The 23,140-nt window shown below is 41.1% G+C and overlaps 1 protein-coding gene and 1 pseudogene across 2 annotated transcripts in view; one reads left to right on the top strand and one right to left on the bottom strand.

The window, feature by feature from the left end:
* LOC109423625 (YTH domain-containing family protein 3) overlaps positions 1-17,592 on the bottom strand; it is a 58,118-nt gene extending 40,526 nt beyond the window's left edge. Inside the window, exons 1-2 of one of the 2 annotated variants that reach the window (XM_029873466.2) lie at positions 16,624-17,592; positions 16,518-16,542 (exon numbers count right to left, since the gene is read on the bottom strand). In XM_029873466.2, the coding sequence (XP_029729326.1) occupies positions 16,518-16,542; positions 16,624-16,644 (46 nt within the window). In that variant the 5' untranslated portion in view covers positions 16,645-17,592. The remainder of the gene's footprint in view (positions 1-16,517; positions 16,543-16,623) is intronic. The other variant, XM_062842370.1, reaches the window with a different exon arrangement.
* Positions 5,907-11,322, top strand: LOC134284088 (uncharacterized; annotated as a pseudogene).
* Positions 17,593-23,140: the final 5,548 nt, after the last annotated feature.

The following is a 23,140-nucleotide window of genomic DNA, read 5'->3' as shown; positions in this document are numbered from 1 at the left end:
GGTTCGGTTCTTGAACTTCCTAAAAGTATTCACAATAAGCGCAACTTGCTCAATACTAAATACGAAGGCTTTTTGCTGAGATGTCGCAACGCTTGCTTTCGGTGTACTTTTGAAGGTTCTCCTGCTTTCATGACTTCCAATCTTCTGGTTTCGAGTATCAAGATCTTTGTCCGGCTTCGCCAGGAGCATACAATCATGCTTCTTGTGACCAGCTTTTTTGACAAGGCTGGCACACGATTTACCATGAAAACCGATAATCGACCGGAACAATTTCTTTCCGCTTCTGCGCACCTAATTGATGATGACATTGTAGTCCTTCACTTACGCCATCGTCAGTTCATCATAGGAGCTCAAACGAACTCGGAAAGCTTAAAAAAAACAAGGACTACTTGAAGATCGTTATCCATTTCGTTCCAGCATTTGATAGCTTTTCGAAAAAGTCTCATGGTGCCCGTGTCAGGTTTGACCGATCTTTATTCGCTATCTTGGTATTCCAGATGAGACCGTGCTAACTCCGATTGAGCATAGTCCAATGCTCGCACGCGCCTTTAGATCTCCTTCTTTCCAAGCCACCAGCGCCGCAGCATTCGAACCATCAACAGCTGCTGCCGGCTTCACTCACAGTTCGACGAACCTCAACAAGCCCTCTCTCCTAAGCTGCAATTCAATGCGCTGCAGTTTTCGTTAAGTTTGATAATTCCAGTGCGTTCCATGTTCGAAATTAAATCCACAGGTCCATGAGCTTTTGAACTATATTGAGACCGTTGATCGATAGACCAATGAAATAGCAGGTCTTACCTGTCTTCAGAAATTTATCCTGGATCTGCAAAGAATTTGCTGAGGCATCGCACAGAAGAAAAAAAAAAGTTTGTGTCGCGACGTCATAATCTGTGCTGAATCTGCAACAAATCGACAATGACTCAAATACTTTTTCAAAACGACGTATCAACATAGGATTTGCGTGTATTATACGTCGTTTTGAAAAAGTATCCTAGATGATTTTTCATAAGGGCCTAACTGACTTGATCGATTTCTCTTCGTCGACTCTCTCTTTCGTTAATAACTTGATCAAAACAAACAAAATCATTATTCTTTTTGTTTCTTTAGCAACATGTAGTCGTCTTCTTCGCATTGCAACCAAAAAATCTTTGGAAAACTCAATACACATTCTGTGATAGCACAAAGAGAGGATCGATGAAGAGAACTCGAAAATGTCAGTTAGGCAAAATGAAAAATCAGTGTCGAAATGTTTCCATTAGTCCGCCAGAAATTCTACAGGAATTTCACTTACCAGCTGCCTCAAGCATTCTTTTGAGTGATTGTGTTTTGACTTCAATTAGGAACTTCCCTAAATATCTTAGACGATCGTCAACATCTCTTGTCCTTTTTTGCTACAACTCATCATAGGATTTTCATAAACAATGTATGCAAGTTTTTACCGGAAGTTTCTTTTGCTGCTTAAGGGCAGGTCTTCGAGAACTTCTTCAGACGTTCTATTACCCAAAGTTTTTCAAACGTTCCTTCAGACATTTTACAAGATCAACTAGAAATCACAAAAATTCATCAAGAAGAGCTAGAAAGGCTAAAAGAAAACATTCCGGATCATCGACCAGAGACTTCCTTCAAGGATCTGATGGATTCGACTCCAGGAATTTAAGAAACATCTCCAAGAACTCCTTGTTTTTTTTTTTCTATGTCTATCATTACTTTTTTTTTCGTTCGGACTTTCAACTAATTTGTGTTAGCGACATCGTTTGCACAATGAATGTGAAGACAATTTCGTAAGAAATTCCTTAACACGAATAGATCCCCTCAATGAACTACAGAGGTCTATTGTATGATTTTTAAGAATAGAATGAAATTGTCGCATGATTTCAGGTATTTCAATTTGTTCAAGTAGTAGATATCCTTCATGTATATGTAAGTACCTGAATGGTTTGAAAAGTGAACGCTGTGGATCTTCACCATAAAACCAAATACCGAAAACTGCTCTGCAAGCTTTAAACAAAACCAACACTGCCCCCACTCGCATAACAGTCCCATTTGCAAAAAGTAGGAATTGGGAAAACAGCGTTTGAAGTTTGACGACTCGTTCCCATACAAAACTTTTAAAAATCGTCATAACTTGAAAAATATTTGGATCATCTCGAAACTTTCACAGATTGCTTTGCACCTGAATACATAACTGTGAAAAATATTAGGATCACTAAAAAAATTTTCAGTTTTGTGTTACATGATACAAAAATCCATGATGGGACTGTTATGTGGGTACTTTCAATATGGGACGCTCATGATTTGGTATTTTTTTCGCACATTGACATAAAAATCCGCAATTTTTATTAAGAGTTTTGAAAGTACGTTGAAAATGATGATGATTCCTTACGTTAACTCAAAGGTGATGAAAAGTCAAATGGGACTGATATGCGAGTAGGGGCAGAACACCCCGCAGATAAGTAGGTCGCCCACAATGGCAATGATTCACCGAACGGTGACGAAACAGCACTTTTGAAGCGCAAAACCAGAATGGAATAATCCCACACAAACGAGACTCTTCCCCGCGGCTGGCGAGAGCGCGAACCGCATGTGTCCTTCGTTAAATTGATAAACGAAAAATTAGGTATAGGTACGGAGTCAATGCTGCGATGATGCGTGGTGAAATACGAGAACGATAATATTTGGGACATAAATAGCAGAGCAGCAGAGTGAACCTGTCAAAGTATGGATGAATGAATGAAGCCGAAAACTAAAACTGCGAAAGATGATTGATAACAACAGCAACAACAACAACACTACCAATATATCAACAGATATTTACAGACAGACAACGCAACAACGAGAGAGGGAACGTGAAGGAAAGTAAACATTGAATCGCGAAAATGTAAATCGACTTAAAGTGGCGGAAGGAAAAATATACAATCGCTTAGTAGGTGGTCAATGGTAATGTAACTAACGGCGGTGGTGAACCATTCGCTGAATGGTTGATTCGTCGTTCGTTATGGGATAGATGATACGCATAATGAGCATAGGAAAATGTCACAAACACATAAAAAGACGTACGTGCTACGGAATGTTTTGAACCTGGGTAGAGTGCAAAAAACATTAAATAACACACTAAATGAAACTGAAAAACGCTTAAGAATTGCATCTTTGAGCAGGGGCCTTAGGGTTTATCGTTGGATAAAGTATAACAGAGGACAAAGCGACAATGATTTTTCATTAAGACCTAACTGACTTGATCGATTTATTTTCGTCGGTTCTCTCTACGGATTGTATCCAAGTTATTCCACGTCAAATCAACAAATTAGTAGTTACAATATTCAAAAAGCCTGTAAAGCTTAATAATTATTTCTTCATTTCAATTCTGCTAGGCAAGATTTTGTTTGACGACATGACTCCTGACTATTCCAGTATTGTTTGTGCTGAGTGGCAGCTCAGGTGTCAATCTGAAGCTTTACCCAGCACTTCGATATCGGAGTAGCTGGCTCAGGGCCAATGAAATCATGTGATGCTCCAGTGCGAGCTAACTTATCAGCCAATTCTTTTCCAGCAATGGAAGAATGGCCTGGTACCCACACAAGGTGAACAGCGATTGCTGAATTCTTCTCCTCGATTTGAGTTCGACAAGCGATAACTAACTTCGATCTAGAGTTGGCCGAAGCAAGTGCTTCAATAGCGGCTTGACTATCTGAACAGAAGTATATGAACTTGCCCATTACGTGCAGCTGAAGTGCTGATTGCTCTCAGCACATAAGAGCAAAGATTTCAACCTGAAAAACGGTGCAGTATCTACCAAGTGAGTAAGACTGATGTAGCCTTACAGTGTATCAAACAATTGTCCGTACAGCAATTTTTTGGTCAAAATAATTTTTCATTCAAATGTTTATAACTTTTTTATACGTCAATCAAAAACGCTGAAACTTTGACCAATCATAAACCATATATTGAAGCTCCATTGGTAAAATTTTGAGCAAGATCGAATAAGTTTTCTGAAAGTTATAGAACTTTTAGTAAAACTTATAAGATTTTTGAACACATTTTTAAAACATTATATCTCAATATGTACTTATTGAAACTTTTTCAATCTTTTTTGTGTTCCAGCTTATACCTAAGGCTTTCATATGCAGCTTCGTTTGAGGTTTTATATTCACTACAAAAAATATGAAAAATCTGTATATGTTCAGAGTATTATTTGGAAATTTATCATATTTTGATCAATAAAAGTGCCAAGTGTTTTTAACTTTTTTAAACTCTCCTAATGTAATATTTTTATACAGGACCTACTAAACTACATATGGAGAGTAGGTCCTATGCATTTTTCATTCAGTTAATGCACTTTTATTGGGGAAAAACGTTTGGCAGATTATATGTGCAAAATATGGTATTTTTTTAAATATCGTCAACTACATAAGAACATTTTTCATATTTTTTGTAGTGAATATAAAACCTCAAATGAAGCTGCATATGAAAGCCTTAGGTTTAACCTGTAACACAAAAAAAATGAAAATGGTTTATCGAGTACATTTTGAGATATAATGTTTTAAAAATGTGTTCAAAAATATTATAAGTATCACTAAAAGTTCTATAACTTTCAGAAAACTTATTCGATCTTGCTCAAAATTTTACCAATGGAGCATTAATATATGATTCATGATTGGTCAAAATTTCAGCGTTTTTGATTGGCGTATAAAAAAGTTGTAAACATTTGAATGAAAAATTATTTTGACCAAAAATTTGCTGTACGGACAATTGTTTGATACACTGTAGCTCAAGACAGTGGACACCAGCACCGGCTTGATCTTCGAGAAGGGAGCCATCAAAATAACATTCAATGCTGTCTGAAATACTTCTCTCCAGATAACCAGATGTCCACTCTTCCCGGGAAGAGAATTTCATGGGAAATGTCCTATATGGAGAATTACAAGCAATTGTAAGATCACTTGGAGCAAGAACAACTTTTCCCCAATTCATCAAAAGTGGAATTAGCGAGGTATGTGTTGATCTGCTGTTCACAGAAGTTTCCTCTAGTAAAACAAGTACCCGTGGACGGTGAGTGCAAGGAAGTGCTTCTTGTCAAAGAGAACTTCGAGCGCTGCCGTGAGAGTTGAACAGAACGCTCCAGACATCGCCATTAAGCACATCCTTTGGAGATGGCCTAATTTTGATTGGATCATTCTCACTTCGTCCTATTCGCCCCCAAAACGACGATTCGACCGCTTGGGAGTGTTGTCGTCGTCGTGATGATGCTTCCCGAAAGCAATGTCAAATTCGTTCGGGGTTTCAAAACATTGGAAAGAAATTCATTATTTTTACAGACAGATTGAGATTTACGAGTAAATGAATGTGATCCGAAGGTTAACTGTTTATTCTGAGCATGACAGTATTTTTTACGGCAGTGAAAACTAATTAGAAGTACGATATTTCTGGATCTGAAAACCGTTCAGGCGAAGTGGATAGCAAATCTAACCTAGAATATCCTACAATTCTAACCTCAACTCCTCACTTGCACAAGCCGGATCTCATTTTTCACGGAAATGGTGGAACAAATGGCAAAACTAATGTACGTGCGACCGAGGGAATTGAAAGTTCTACCATTCCCACTTAAAAAAATTGTCGGATGTGGGTTGTAAGTAGGAAAAATAAAATAATTCCCCCAACAGATTATGTTGATAGGTATGTAAAAAAAGGTAAACATCATCAGTTCGGTAGTTGCGCTACCGAAAGAAAGATGGGTAACAGTAGAGACTGTATATATAGAGACACGCAAAGACAACTTCTTTTGAGTGTTGTTCTTCTTCTTCGCCCGACTTTGTTTTCACAATTTTGCTGGCGTGCTCGATAGGTAGCCGATTTGACAGCTCGATAGGTAGATTTGGTTTCACTCTTTGCGGGACTGTGTTATAAACAGACTGTAGGTAACAGTATGTTTTGTTTTCCCCTTGAAAGCCAATTGTCACCACACAAGACACACATAGGCCAATATTGGTCGAATAACAGTTGTGTTAATCCATTCGATATACTTGGGTTTTAGACACCAAGTTGTACCAAAGGTTCGCCGACATTGCCAGAAGGCTATACAAGTTTTCTTGATTCGGAACTCAATGTGCGGTATCAAGGAAAGCTTGGAATCAAGAATAACTCCAACGTACTTTACCTGTTCAGTCACAACGATTTCAGAATCAAAGAGACGCAAAGGTCGAACGTCATTACGGTTTCACCTTTCCGTGAAAAGAACAGTAGATGTTTACTCGGGTTAACTGAAAGGCCATATTGGCAACACCAACCCTCAACTACCTGAAGGGCGGTTTGCATCAGGTCGAAAAGGGTGCTGATGCACATACCGACTAACAACGTTAGGTAGTCGTCGGTAAACCCATAAGAAGGAAAACCGCTATTATTGAGTTGCCTCAATAGCGTATCTGCTACGAGATTCCACAAAAGTGGTGATAAGACTCCCCCTTAGGGGCATCCACAAACACGCAATTTCCTAATCGCCGCTTGACGCATTGTCGAGAAGAGATGTCGGTTTTTGAGCATTTGGTGAATCCGATTGGAAATCATTGGAAATATACCATGACCCCGTGCGGCTTCCAATATGGCATCGAAAGGCACGTTGTTAAAGGCACCCTCGATATCTAAGAAAACACCCAAGCAGGATTGCTTTTAGCGAATGCTTTCTCGATATCGTAAACAACCTTGTGTAAAAGAGTCACAGTGGACTTACCAGATTGGTAGGCATGTTGGTTTACATGAAGAGGCACGTTGGCCAGATAAACATCACGGATGTGATGATCCACAATGCGTTCTAAGCATTTCAGAAGAAAAGAGGTCAAACTGATAGATCTGAAACTCTTTGCTTCTTCATACGACGCACGACCCAGTTTCGGAATGAACTTCACAGTAATATCGCGCCAAGATTTAGGAATATACCCTGTAGCAAAACTGCAAATAAGTTTTTTTTTTTCAAAACATGTTTGAAATAATCAAATCCCTTCTGAAGTAAAATAGGACAAATTCCATCTGCTCCAGGAGATTTGAAAGGAGCAAAGCTATTAAGTCCCCACTCCATCAATTTTACAGTTACAATACTCCGAGCCGAAGCTAAAGAATCATAACTACAAGAAAAGACATCAGGTTCATCCGAAGATGTAATATCCACACATCCAGGGAAGTGTTTGCTGAATAAGCATTCCAGAACTTCTTCATCAGAGGAAGTCAGATCGCCATTTGGCAAACGAAGTTCGTTCACTCGGAAATCCTTAGATTTCGCAAGGATTTTGTTCAACCGACTGACATCATTCAAACTGGAAACATTTGTACAAAGGTTTTTCCAGCCGGATCGTTCAGCAAACCGGAGAGCTTTCCTGTAGGCCTTGCGAGCTGTCCTGAAAGCCTCCGAACCAGCCGAACGTCGTCTGTTCCAACTCTTTCTACACTGCTTCCTGAGCTTCGCCAGAACAGAGTTCCACCAAGGGGTTTTCCTCTTGTGGTCTTCACAAACCGCAGAGGGCTAGCTTCCTCAAAAGTGTCCATGATGAAGGTCGTTGTAGTATCAACGGCATCATATAAATCACTTGGAGTGTCAATGGATGGTGAGTATCCATGAAATTTGGCCGCAACCAAATCAGTAAAAAGATCCCAGTTTGTTGATCGGGGATTCCTGAAACGCAATGTTTGCGAAGTAACATTTAAATGTTCAAAACAGATGTAGCGATGGCCAGATAAAAATTCGTCATCTGACACATGTCAATTGGTCAGCTCGTGACTAATTCTACTAGAGCAAAGCGGTATATCTAACACTTCCTCTCTAGCAGATACCATGAAGGTTGGGCGGTTGCCTATGTTAAGTAATCTTAGATCTGTACTACTTAAGTATTCCATCAAGCTGGAGCCTCTCAAGTTAATGTCTGAGCTGCCCCAGATGATATGGTGAACATTAGCATCACTGCCAACAATTAGCGGAAGGCCTTTTGAAGTACAGTATGCGATGACTTATTTGAAAGCATCCATAGGGGATGATTCATCATGCGGTAAATAAACCGAACTATAAACGTATTTTCTGTTGAGGTTTCCAACAGATACATCAATTGTGATAGCACATACATCTCTGGTGGTTAGTTCAGCGATGAGTGTAGCAACTATTGCGTTGTTGACAAGCACACAGGCTCGAGGCATGACACGCGAGTTTGCCATTTCATGTTTACTGAAAGTATCAAACACCGGGTTCACAAGGTTTCCTAAATAGAAATTCCCCTTACGGAAGTAAGGTTTGCGGTGCGCAGCAAAACTGGCTACACTGCCCTGCAGCATCGACACACGACCCGCTTCCGAGCTACGCTCAGTTTGTATCGCATTGTCAACACGTTCAGATTAAAGAATAAAGTACTCCGTTTTATAGTTGTTCTAATCGCGGCGTTTTATTACCAAGCACCTCATTGGTGACCCCGATTTTCGCCGGCTCAAATATAGGAACGTGCAAAAAAGTAAGGAAACACACAAATCAATACACTTGAGCGCAACTGGCTGTGTGTCGATTTTTTGCTTTCGTTTGCAGACCGCCATTGTAGCTGCCTACACGTTGGAATTTCGCCAAGGCGCCCACCAGCAGCACCCAAAATAAGATGGCGGACGAACAACGTTTGAAAGACGAAATCGCTCATCTACAGGACCAGCTGCGAGTAGCCCGAGCAGCCGCTGCAAACAACCCGCCCGTCGTGAACAGCGGTACCGATGTCAACAACGCTGCCGGCGGTACTGTAAACAAAGTTGCAATAAAAATCGGGCCATTCTGGAAGCGTGACCCAACTCTTTGGTTTGCTCAGCTAGAGGCGCAATTCACGCTGAATCAAGTAACTCGCGAGGACACGCGCTACTTCCACGTCCTCGCTGCCATCGATTCGGAGATATTGGCATGCTGCTCGGACATCATCCGAGATCCACCGGCGAATGGCAAGTACTCAGCGTTAAAGGACAGAATTATCAGCGAGTACAGCACCAGCGAGCAGAATCGTATGCAGCAGCTACTACGTGGGTGCGAACTCGGCGATCGCAAACCTTCGCAACTACTACGCGAAATGAGGGATCTCGCCAGGGATGTCATCACCGACGAGAAAATCATTAAAGTCGTTGTGGATGCAGCAGCTCCCTGAAACGACACAAGCTGTTCTAAAGGTCTCGGAAGCCACTCTCCAATTGGCGCAGCTAGCTGAACAAGCGGATAAACTTGCGGACATCACCAAAACGCGATCAATATCCTCCGCTGGAACGACGTGGGAGGACAACAAGGACATCGGATTCGAGGAACTACGCAAACAAATTTCTGTTCTTTCCGACGAAATTGCCGCTTTTCGTCAAGAGCGTGGCAGACCCCGCAGCAGGAGTTTCAGCAGATTTCTTGGTGGTACCCGAAGTGGCTCACGAGGAAATCATCCGTATTGTTTCTACCACAGAAAATTTGGCGCCAACGCGAGAAGCTGCCGATCACCCTGCCAATTTAAGCAAAAAAACTAGAGCAGCTGCATTCGACGACGGGCGAGGGCAGTAAGTTTCAACAATCCCGTCTTATCATCCAGGACCCAGCAACCAACTATAAATTTCTCGTCGATACCGGTGCTGACCTTTCAGTACTGCCGTGTGCTCCAAGCAATAAGTCAAGGCCGACTCCAGGGATGAACCTATATGCCGCCAACGGCACCCGAATTGCTACCTACGGCACCGAGATATACAAACCAACTTTCGGTCTACGCAGATGTTTTCCGTGGCGTTTCATAATAGCGGATGTGACTTCCCCGATCCTGGGTGCAGATTTCCTGAAACATTACGGTTTGCTGGTTGATCTGCAAGGAAAGTGCTTGATCGATAAAATGACCAATATCAAAGCACATGGCCAAATCAGCATGGTCGCAGAAGGATTATTCGGTTTGAAAACATATTCTCGCAACGGTGATTACGGCGGCCTGCTGAGCGAATTCTCGGATGTTACTAGACCACGTTTTCCTCGACAGGAAGTAAAGCATGGCGTAAAGCACACTATCAAGGTCGATGGGCCTCCGTGCCATTCTAAATTTCGCAGACTTCCACCACACAAACTCGAAGCACTTCGGAAGGAATTGAAGCTGTTTCTAGAGCTTGGATACATCCGATCCTCGAAAAGCCCGTATTCAAGCCCGGTGCACCTAGCTACAAAAACACTGCAGAACGGTGATGTGAAATTCAGGCTCGTAGGTGATTACAAACGGCTCAACGATTCTACCGTCGCGGATCGGTATCCTTTGCCGCACATTTACGACATTTGTCAAACAATGCAAGGTAAGACTGTCTTTTCTGTAATAGATTTAGAACGGGCCTACTATCAAATCCCCATGCATGAGGCAGATATCGAGAAGACTGCAATAATCACTCCACTCGGTTTGTACGAGTTTCTCGTGATGCCGCCAGGTTTAAAAAATTCTGGTCAGACATTTCAAAGATTTATCAATAACATATTCTTTAATATGCCATTCGTCGTCGGTTATCTAGACGACTTGCTCATCGCTTCGTCATCCGAAGAGGAGCATAAAGTTCACCTACGCATGGTTTTCGAGAGGTTGAGAGCAAACGGACTTCAAATCAACGCCGACAAGTGCCAGCTGGGAAAACAGGAAGTACGGTTCGTGGGACAATTGATAACTACCGGAGGTTGCAAACCGATTCCGGAGAAGGTGCAAGCAGTCGCAAATTTCCCGAAACCAGACACGGTACAGAAACTGAGACGTTTCCTTGCCCTAGTCAATTACTATCGCCGCTTTCTCTCACATGCTGCTGAGGCCGAAATTCAATTGCGCAAACTGATACCCTCAAACAGGAAGAACGATAACACACCAATCGTGTGGACAGCTGAAGCTGAAGCAGCCTTCCAAAAGTGCAAGAGGTGTTTAGTTGAAGCTACAGAACTGGATTACTACGATCCAGAAGCCCAATTGTCCCTGATGGTCGACGCGTCCGATTTGGCTGCCGGAGCCGTGTTGCAGCAGCGATCCAGAGGTGCATGGAAGCCATTGGGATATTTTTCCGTGAAGTTCAACGACCGCGAAAGACGTTACTCTACTTACGATAGAGAGCTGCTTGCTGTGTATCTTGGCGTCAAACATTTCAAGGATGTGATCGAGGGTCGTAATCCGGTGATATTTACCGATCACAAACCACTCACATTTGCATTCAAGCAGGATGCGAACAAACCAACTCCACGACAGCAGCGAATGTTGAGTTTCATAAGCGAGTATACAACAGATCTCGTTCACATCGCCGGTGTGGACAATATCCCAGCGGACGTGCTTTCACGAGTAGAGGCTACAGGTATGTTCCGTTTTTATCAACACGGTCCGCGATTTTCAGTTGATAAAAACGGAATAGTGATAAAAACGGAATAATTTTCTTTGACAAAATATTTTGCAACATTTTTATATAAATAGGAACATTTACTGTAGAACACATTCCAAAAGTATAAATATGTAGTTTTTTATGAAATTTAATTGTTTTTGATATCTTTTAGCACATCTTGGTATCACAGTTCAAATTACAGTTTTCTGACTGACGACAAGAGGTTTTTACCACATTTGTGACCACAGTTTTGGAAATTTATTTTCGTTGAACGCAATAATGGCACATATTACAGTTCCAGTATCCCGATAGACGTTTTAGAATATGACATACTTCCAGGAATGATTAATCTATAAGAACGTAATTTCGATATCCTAACAAAAAAGGATATGTTTACTTCCTTCCGGAACGCATTTCTCCACGATTTTCATCTTAACAGATTCCTAAAGAAGTTTCAACTAGGATACTACTTGATACTTGATGGGCTACAACTCGTAGCGGTGAGTCTACGCCGAATGAAACATTCGCCTCCACTGGTCTCGGTCCTGGGCCAATCACTTCCAGTCACCCTCAACATTCAGAGCCCTTAGGTCCTGCTCAACTGCAAAAAGCCACCGTTTGCGCGGCCTACCACGAAGCCGACGAACCCTTTCTGGTTCTCTGCTGAATATGGTTTTAGCTTGTCGTTCCTCCGGCATACGAGCTACGTGCCCAGCCCACCGCAGCCTGCCGTGTTTTTTTCGCTTCACTAGGATACTTTAAGGATTCACTAGGATACTTTTTGAAAATCTTCAGGAATTTTTCTAAGCAATCACTTGCATTTTCTCCAGAACAATGGATTCTCCAAGAAGTTCCTCCAGAATGCTTGTAGGTTACCTTATACCAATTCGCTTGTTTATCTTTTGGAATCCGATAGGGGTCGTCCATAAACGACGTAGCATTTTTTAGACGATTTTTGATACCTCCTCCCCCTCGTAGCCTTTTTTGCCATACATAAAACATGGTTCGTAGCATAATTAGAGACTCCCCCCTCGCTCACCTAAAATGCTACGTCATTTATGGACTGCACCTAAAGAATTTTTAGAGAAAAGAGGTTCTGCCCCTTATGATTTCTTCAGAAATTTCTTCTCGGATCAACCTAGATGTCTCTTTTTAATTTTTTCCTGGAGTTTCTTTGGAGATCCCTTCAAATATTCCACCAGGAATTGGAATTTATTAACCCTACTTATGCATTATATTGGGAACAGCTCGCTGACGTTGTGTACGGTTTGGGGCTAGAATGGCCCTAATGCACAAGGTGGGCTAAGAAAATAATGCTGGGATTTAGTCCTAGTTCATAAATTCATCCAAGAGTTGCTTTGGAGATCCGCCAAGATTTTACTTTTGAAATATAGGAGTTTCTCCGTTTCTTCAAAATTTCCTACGGGATTTATTCCAAGACTACTTTCTGAAATCCCTCCAGGAGTTTTTTCTGATATTTCTCCAGGGGATCTTTCTGGGATTCCTTCAACAGTTTTTCTAGAATTTCATCAGAAGTTCTTTCTTGGAATGTTTAAAGATTTTCTTATGATATTTTTTGACTTGGTATTTTTTGTTTTGGTATTTATGCGCAATAGAAACATCTACACCTACTGGAACTTTCAGAGATTTTTCCAATGCGGTTCTATCTTTCCTCATGATTACTATAGATGAACCAGCCTTGGGCTGAAAATCTAGTTAATTAAAATAATATTACAATAATAATTATCCCCGATTTCTTACTACATTTCCTGGAAATCTCTCAGAAGTTTAGTCTAGTAACCTTCCAGGAATTCTTTCCAAAAATCTTCCAGAAGTTTCTTCAGGGATGATGTTCTGTATAGAAATCTCCGGGGAGTTATTCATGAGGATCCTCCAGGAGTTTCTTGTGGGAATCCTTAAGAAATTCCTTCTAGGAATCTTGTATAAGTTCTTTCAAGAAATCATCCAATTGTTCCTCGACTTTCAGAATTAATGAGATTTCTGTAGGATTTTTTGGGAATTTTTGTTTCTTCTTGAAACCATTCAGGAGTTGCTGGAGAAATCCCCAGATCGTTTTTCAATATCCTCGACTCCTTCTTTAAGAAACTTATTTCTGAAAGATTTAACGCTGTTTCAGTCTGGAAAATTTCTACAGGCTATCAAGGATGACAATAGAGATCTCTGGTAGAAGTTTGAGACCCGTCGGAAAGAAATAGCGACCAGGAGAGAAGAATTCAGCACATCGCATAATTTCAATAAAACGTGTACAAAATCACGTGAAATTTATTTCACTTAAAAAAGTCTTGTTTAAAAGATTGCAGTGTAAAAATTAAGGCAAGGACAGGCAAAGAAAGCCCTAAACTGTTAAAGTTCTTGAATTACACTTGAAGTGGCAGGCCAATTTCCAGTTGAAACGTAGAGCCGTAATGAAGAATAATAATAATAGGACGAAGAAAAGAGAAGAAGGATCTTCAGAAAGAAGTTCTTGGAGGAATACCCAGATGGACATCCTAAGCAATCGCTGGAAGGGACATCAATTGTGCCCTAACACAATAGGCAAATTAAATAAAAAAAATGTTCGATTATCCATGGTGATTTTTTTCCTATTGCCGGATAATCGAATCCGTCCTTCGATGGTTTAATATGCACATCCCATTTATTATTGATCTATCATGATTAGCAACTTTTGTTACACTTGAAAAATGATTGAGCCATTTAACAAAACGGCAAAATTGTTGATGATGATGATGATATTCACGTGTTACCTCCTGCCACCTCCTGTAAAAAATTCATTAATTAAATTGGCTCGGTTTAATTTTTTTTTTTGGACTATTGGTCTAATTTTTATCATTTTCAAATAAGAAGTTAAATTATGCTTAAGAGAAAGCATGAATTAACATTATTTATAGCTGAATTTGAATTGTGTTGAAAGCTACTGTGACGTATACGTCTTCTATGTCATCTTTGGTAGTTGTTTCAACTTCATTAATGGATGCATTGCCTCAAGATTAATGTTAAGCTATAAAAAACTCTTATTCGAAGGAATAAATTTGACAAAAATTTTAGTGTTGACAAAAACGGAATGGAATGTTGACGAAATCGGATAGTGACAAAAACGGATAGTGATAAAAACGAATAGTGACAAAAACGGAACATACCTGTATTTGGTTGCCATCGACGATTAACCAAAACGATTTCGCCAGGAAACAGGAATGCGACGAACAACTGCAAAATTGGCACAAGGCCAATCCCGATGTAAAAACACTGAAATTCGCTCAGCTCAGTGTTAAGCTACTTTGTCAGCAACAAGGCGATAAAGTGCGAATTTGTGTTCCTCGTTTCTACCAAAAAATCATATTCGACCAGTTCCATCGCATGGCACACTCAGGAGTAAAAGCCACACAAGCACAGATTTTGCAGCACTACGTTTGGCCTGGAGTCAAAAAGGACGTTTCAAATTGGACCCGAGCTTGTCAAGAGTGTCAGAAAAACAAAGTATCCCGATATACCAAGTCGCTTTCTAACCAGATAGTTGTTCCGGACGAACGATTCGAGCACGTTCACATCGACATTGTCGGTCCCTTGCCGATATCCAATGGAAGGCGGTATATTCTGACCATGATTGATCGGTTCAGCAGATGGCCTGAGGCAGTGGCTATCCCGGACATGACTGCGGAAACGGTTGCCAAAACTTTCGTTGAAGTGTGGGTCGCTCGATTTGGAACTCCGTCAAAGCTAACATCGGATCAAGGTCGTCAATTTGAGTCGCAGCTGATGAAGGAACTTGCTGTAATGTTAGGCTTGGAACGGATTCATACTACACCCTACCATCCACAGGCAAATGGGATGATCGAGTGCTGGCATAGACCACTCAAAACGGCCTTGGAATCGTATAAATCAAGTTGGACTGATGCGTTGCCATTGGTTCTGCTCGGTTTACGAACGGCAATTCGTGGAGAAACATCAGCGTCAGACATGCTGTACGGCACGACCATTCGCATACCTGGAGCAATGATGGAGAAACAACCTCTTCGCGGCTCGACGGAATCCTTCGTCACAAATCTACGAGAGAAAATGAATTCAGTGGTGCCTCGTCCTGCATCCAATAACGATACAAAACGACATGTATTCGTTCCGAAAGACCTAGGAACTTGTACGCACGTGTTCTTAAGAACCGACAAAGTTCGAGCCGCTTTAGAACCACCGTTTACAGGACCATACGAAGTTCTCACAAGGACCAGCAAAACGTTGACTATCAAAATTAAAAACAAAGAGGTAACCGTGTCAATGGACAGACTAAAACCAGCCTACTTCGCCAAAGAACCTGATCCATCATCCGACCGTATAACCAAGAGTGGCCACCATGTTCGATTCAGGATTCAGTGATTTTCTAGGAAGGGGGAGTACTGCGGTGCGCAGCAAAACTGGCTACACTGCCCTGCAGCATCGACACACGACCCGCTTCCGAGCTACGCTCAGTTTGTATCGCATTGTCAACACGTTCAGATTAAAGAATAAAGTACTCCGTTTTATAGTTGTTCTAATCGCGGCGTTTTATTACCAAGCACCTCATTACCAAGGCCACTTGGGCTGTACCATTTTGCATAAATCTACAACGATTGATTGTTGCTGTTCTTTTAAGCTGAAGATTGATCTGAGCTATCCTAACCGTAGCCACTACCCAAACTAGGTAAGATTGAACTCTTCGAACAGCACAACAAAGAACAGCACTGCCCCTCTTCGCATGTCAGTCCCATGTTGTTTTTCAAAGCGCCTACGTTTTGTACTATAACTCCAATTATTCTCAAAAAATTTTATTCAATTCTTGCATACCCTTTTCGTGGCACATTTAGCTGTGAAATGAGGCGGGAAAGATATCAAATTTGTTTAAAATGACCGCGTGAGTGACATAAATATGATTTACATTAGAAACGACATGGGACTGACATGCCAAGAGGGGCAGAGCAGCAATAAAACCAAATCGGTATCGATTGGAAAACGCCAAAGGCGAGGATACACAGAATTCACAGTTTTGTACATTTGACATGGAATACCCTTAAAGATAAAAGAAAATATCAATCCGACTCTGCTCAGCGCAACCTGAAAGCCCCTACTCGCAAAGATGGTGTTCTACTTCCAACATACAAACATTTAGTTCTTACCGTGATTTCCTTGTCCTTTCATCCGCTGAAATGAGACAAAGAAAAAGCCCAAACGTTAGCCATTTACTTTAAGAAAACGTTTCATTTCGGAGGATCCGAATCTCACCTGATCTGACACGGTTGACATTGGTGGATTTGCTTCTCGTTCCGGCTCCTGGGTGTCAACAGAAAACAAAATCAGAGTCCTTGTTCGTCGTTACGCAAAAGAGTATAGTCACTCCGCTAGTAGTCCTCCAAGAGGATTCAACTGGGTCCTCTCCGTCGTCTCTACGCTCTTGGGTGTTCCAAGTCGAACAAAAACCCAAAACACAACACTGAAACAATAATCAATTTACTCGCGATACACTCGACGGATAATTTCTGGTTGCTTGGGTTGGGGATCGCACTTCTTCAACACTCGAAGGGGGCGCTTTTTGCTTTTTCTTCTGTCACACACGCAAACACCGACTCTTGATGTTGTTGTTATTCTTCCGGACCGAGCCAGAGAAGAGACGTCTCGACGTGCACTTTTTCCTCTTTCTTCTTCGCTTGTGTTATTCCCGTCTTCGTCCTCAGCGGAATTTTTCCCACTTCGAATCCGAACTTTCCAGCAATACGAAAAAGAAATCAAAACTGAACCAGTCACCAGAAATCGAACAGCCGCAAAGGCCAAACTGCACCAACCAGCCGACTACTAGCTGGACTTCTTCCGGTGGGGGATCTTTTCACTGTACAAACCAGAATTCACCAAAAAAAAACCTACACACACTGAATCCGAACGGGCGACAAAGAGAGCGTCCGCCACCGCAAAAAGCACTATTCACACTTTCCCGTTCCTCAAGAAAGCAATTTTTTTTCTCGGGCACCACTCTTCTCAGCCAGGACAGGGTAAATTCCGGGCAACAAAACACCGTTTTTCACCGACAAAACTCGGAAAATTTCGACCGCCGAAGCGTCACACACAAACCAAAGCGAAACAGTCCGGAAAAAAGGCGTCCAAATTCAGCGAAAGTGTCCCCAATTTTCCACCAAAAAGTTTTTTCCACACCGCGAACAAAAACTTCCGTCGTCCACTCGATCAAGCTGCTAGAGCACGTATACCGAAAACCGAAACGGAACAGAATAGGCGAGCTTCACGACGACCGCAAGCAGAGGGACCGAAACCGAACGACGATTTGTAACGGGAGAGAAAAAGAAGCTATGATGCCTGGTAGCTGCGGCGGCGGCGACGACGACGTTTCACAACATGGCCGTCCGGAGAGAGTTTTGCCTGTTGCTGGTTCGTTCTGGCCTCTGCCGGGGGTCATCAGTAAGACAGAGAAGGAAACATGTTTTGGTCGGAGAAAAACATTTCTTTTCGTCATGTTGGCAATTTGGTGAAATGACACTGACAGTTGCCGATCGGTATGCCCATGCAGTAGCAAACCAGGGTGTTGAACGAAACTCGCCGAAAGCTATTCGAACATTCGCGGTTGAAATACAGAGAACAAACATACACTCAAAAAAAATTACACGTCTGAGCGATGTGTTTTACATATAGATTTGCGCAAATTGTAAAACCAGTGAATGTCACGTGTAAAACATATAGAATTACCAACTTTATGTTAGCCTCGATCTATAAGCAATCCACACGATTCTAATGTGTAGCTCACACGGCAATTGAATTCAATGCGAATGGATTCGCATGGAAGTACCGATAGATGTACCATTTCAATCTTATTGAATTCGATTTGTGTATACACATGGTTATCATGTCACGCTACTCATGTAGTCCTCCAGGAAGAAATAACAATGTAAAATTCTCTTATTTCACGCGAACTCATAGTTTTACCAGCACGATTTTAATTTGGAATTTCAAAAGATGTGTTAAAAGTAAATAAAACGAACATCTTTTGCTATTCAAATTAACATCGTAGAAGCAAAACTAAGAGCTCACGTGAAATAAGAGCTGTTCGCTATATAGGCGTATTCGATACTTTGTATTAATAAAAAAAATCTAAGTTTATTCAATTGTAATAACTGTATATAGCTGTTTTCTTCGAATGTTCATGTCAGGCTGGTGCTCTTGGTGCCGTTCTGGGGAATGTCAATCCGACTACATGCGTTTTCTCCTGGGAATGAATAAAATACTTAATGCTGAATTTAGTCCACAACAATTCATGTATTACCTTTGTGATGATTTCCGTGAATTGGTGATGCTGATGATTCCACACTGAAATAAATTTTGTTGTGGAAACTACCGATTCCATAGTAAAATTACTAACCGTACCTATGATTCTCAACCGACAACAATTTCCAGTTAATTCCACTAAAGCACTGTCAACTTAACTAACAGTGCAGTTAACATAACCAAAAATAATCTTAATTTAACAAATGAGCATTGTATTTTTAATTATACTGTATTGTAAAATGCGTGTCCTGGAAAAATTAACAATGTTTTGTTGTTGCGACGACTATGCTTTTAGTTGAATTTACTACAATACATTGTAGTTTCAAGCATATTTCAGTTACCTTAACAGATTTTGTTGTCGGTTGAGAATCATAGGTACGGTTAGTAATTTTACTATGGAATCGGTAGTTTCCACAACAAAATTTATTTCAGTGCAGGCAAGCGGTGCACTGTCGTACTGGTGCAAAAAGCATAATAAATTAAATTCTGGACATTTATTAGAATTGAGATTTGAGTAGGTCTGTTTGCTTTGAACAAACCACACCTACGACCTAATCAAATCGAACTCCATTACTGGTTAAAACTTTTAGTTTTGTAGATTTAAATAAACTTTGTATTTACCATAAAAACCGAGATAAAAATTAGGTTGAGCTGGCTTCCAAAAATCCTCTACAAGCTGCACGGTCCGCTGTTAGTTTTACAAATGATGACCTCTATCCAACACCGGATTCCTTCAAGGATACGTCCAACCCGTGAGCTGAAAATTAAAATAAGTCTGTATATTGATATATTAAATTTCAATGAAAATGCTTACGGTTTATTAATTCAGCTACAATTTCTCCCGCAAATGTGATGGCAGAGGTTCTGCCGTTGGTTGTCGTTGGCCATGATGAAACACGTTTGACGTGTTTGAGTTTTTTTTTCGTAGGTCATGTGTCGCCATTTATGAAAATCATTTGAAAAAACTAGTAGCGCAAATTAATTTGTAAAATTACTTCCGGTTCAATCGTATTACATATGAGTTTGTGATGTTTTGACTGTTGGATTCAGTTAAAAGAGAAAGCAATTGAATGCCAAGTGCAGCAAATATTATTCTGAAGTGAATTACTTTTGATTCGATGATGTTGGCCTTGCCGTGAAACCCATGTTACAAAACAGTTTATTCTAACGTGTAAGAAACACATAGTACATTAGAAAAACACATCAGACCAACGTTGTTGTTTTCGAATCAGCTCATATGCCAAAACACGTTAATCGATCGTGTCGATTTTTTTCAGTGTAAGCCCAGATTCAAAACTACTGCACTTAGCGAAAAAAACTAGCGAAATTCAACAAAATACCTTATGAAAATTTGCTATAACTAATTCGTATGTCATCCATAAGAATACCTTATGGAAATTGATCGTGCTTGCTATGACAAATTTCATATGATAGACTTATGGAAAGAACAAAAAATCTTAAAATGATGCAGACTGGATTCGATCCATGAACGTCGAGATCACCGCGCCCGTGTTTTATCCACACGGCTACCGGTATTCTCACCATGTTGCTAAACATGAATAAAAGCCAAGCTGTGGGACGATTTTACGTCATAGAGTAACCTTATGAAATTCATCCGAATCATTATGAATTATTTAAAGGCCGTTTCATAAGTTGGGCCTTATGGAAATCTTAAGGTTATTTGGCTGAGTGTGTGTAAGGAACTTGAAATGGCAACACCAGTGGCCAGAGTTGAAAAAAAATCATTTTCATCAATGAAATTCAACGTGAATGTTGAAAATTCTCAACTTGGGGATCAAAATAAAATTCATTTTGGTGAATGAATTTTTTCACCTATTCATTCATTTTTCTGTCACTGACAATTTTCACTGAGAAAAAAAACTGGGCCGTAACTCTCGATTATACTTCCAATCACCTCAAAACTTGTGTATAGTAGTTAATTAGAATAATAATTATTTTCTCTATTTGTTCGTTAAGTCGGATTATGCGGACAGAAATTGGACATTTTACGACGTGCGAAAAAATATTCGTGACAGAGAATTGAATGAAAAAAGAGAAGCATTCAGCTGACAATGTATGTGGTCAAACACGAATGGAAAAAAAGAGAATGTCAATCTTCACTTTCAATCTTCGAATTTTTTACTCTCTGCCAGTGGCAACTTCGTGATGGCATTGCTATCGCAAAGCTCCCATGCTGCTGTCAGTGGTGGATATACAGTCAGGTCTTTTTTAACGCGGTTTTCATTCTACGCATCACAATTTGTCAAAATGTCCACTGTAACATCGTAAATAATAATTGAAAGAGATTCAGAAGAAAGAGAACCTCTCTTTTGCAGATTGGATCTTTAGATATTATTGCGTACGCAAGATTTGCCCACTGTGCGTAACCCGCGCAGCTCACTCAATGTTTTCTTCGCCCATAATGTTTCGCCCATCCACCTCTCCGCACATCAGCTTATGCGCCAAATGAAGAAAAAGGAGAAGGAAAACTACTACAAATGCAGTGCAGAACGCGTATCAGCTGGCGATGGGAAGGAGCTCAATATTTATCGGTCTGGCTCATATCGAAGTGTCTTGACGACTCGAGAGAAGGAGGACACTATTCAACTTGGGAAACTGTTGAAATCGGCGTGTATGTCCTTCGGCACGAAACTGCCACCGGGCATACCGCATAACTATGAACAATATAAGTACTGTATCCCATAGTATCCGCAACAGCTTGCGACAATAGCTGAATCATTTCATATAACATCCAGAGCAACAATAAACCAACACTACCACAAACTGTTTCGACAGTGTGGTGAATGGTAATTGGGTTTTGACGTAGGACTACGTCTCTCTTTTCTATACCGGGTGTCATTCTAAATTTTCAGAAATCGGCCGCGTTACGTTTAAAGTGGAGATTTTGAGCGTTAATAACTCAGTCATTTCTTGTTGAATCTTCAAAATTTTGGCACCAATCGATTGCAAATCTTTACACCAATTATGTCCAATAATAATATTTGCTGTTTTTCAATAACAAACTATTGAAAAATTGGGAAAAGTGAACCCATGTTTATTCCAGCCAATCACGATCGAGCACATTTTGGATGCTCCCGTCGAATATAAAAGCTACTGCTTCTTCGCATCTTCCCTCATTTGCCTTTGTCGTCTCGAGGTGAACGCATCGAACGAGAGCTGCCCACTTTCTTCGTTTTCGCTCATTCTTCTTTGGCGGCGGTGTCGGCTCGGTATCAATGGTTGTCGGCAAGGGTGTGTTGCACATTCACCTTCTAACCGTCTAACGCGGCAGACCAGGGAAGTGTTTCGAAAATTGGATTGATCGACGGTGGTGGCAGAGGCAGCAGCAAAATCCACAGAAAGACCCGCCGTGACGGACGAATTTGCGAGTTGCGTCGCTTTTCTTTCCTCGGGGCCTCGATTTGGATTGAGTGACAGCGGCGCATTGCTGATAGCATCAGGATTCGCATCCACGGCAGCAAGCGGCGGGTCAATTTTCGACGGCGTTCAGCATTCAACAAGGAATAAACCAACACGCATTGCGTGGCATGATGAATTCATGTCATTTTCTGCTCAAAATCGTTCAATATTTAAACGGTTCTTTTCAGGACCATCGAAAATTATTCCTCAAGAGTTGTGAATCAGATAATTATTTCATTGCATCGAACAGGAAAAGTGTGGTGTGACCGAAAAGTGAAAGATTGAATGCTTGATGGCCCCGCAACAATGATGACGCCGGCCACCATTGGTTCCATCCGGAATTTAGCAACGCTTTATCCTACCCGGACCATTTTTAGTGGAACATTGTTTAATTATAGCATTTTCGAGTTAAAATGATCTGAATCTTCCAATATTTTGGTTAGTTTATTCGTTACATGAAACTTTTCTCATTTCTCGGTTGATAAATCGTTTCAAGCGTCTGGTGCATGTGGGGCGGGGCATGCAAACGAAATAAACTGGAAGCCAGCCAAATGGGAGGAGCTTCATCTGCTAATCTAGGGGTATAAAAGCTGTACCCTCTGTTTTCTTTCGTCATTTTCGTTGGATCAGTCAAGGTGGTTGGTGTCACCTCCAGCCCGGCAGCAACACACACGAACACAGCGACGACTCTGCTCGGCCAGGAATTTCATCCACGGCAGCAAGCTGCCGGTTAGTGTTCGAAGGCATTCAGAATTCAACGCGGCGTAAACTAACATGGCAGGATCACATCAAAATCGTCCATAATACAAACGGTCCTTTTCAGGACCACAGAAAGAAGTTATGGAAAGTGAAAGACAGTTCCGCTTCTCAGCAAAAGTGAAGCCGACCATTAATTTTATCCATAGCAGCAAACAGTGGGTCAGTTTTCGGTGGCCCAGCATTCACCGCGCAGAAACCCAACACGCATTGCGTGGAATGGTGAATTCATGTAATTTTCTCCAGATTCCAGGCCTAATATCATCGATAGGGAAAAGCGTGGTGCAACAAAAAAGTG

The sequence above is a fragment of the Aedes albopictus genome, chromosome 3 (genome assembly GCF_035046485.1).
Source record: "Aedes albopictus strain Foshan chromosome 3, AalbF5, whole genome shotgun sequence".
NCBI lineage: Eukaryota > Metazoa > Arthropoda > Insecta > Diptera > Culicidae > Aedes > Aedes albopictus.
The sequence above is the reverse complement of the archived record's forward strand: the minus strand, read 5'-3'. Positions and strand labels throughout refer to the sequence as shown.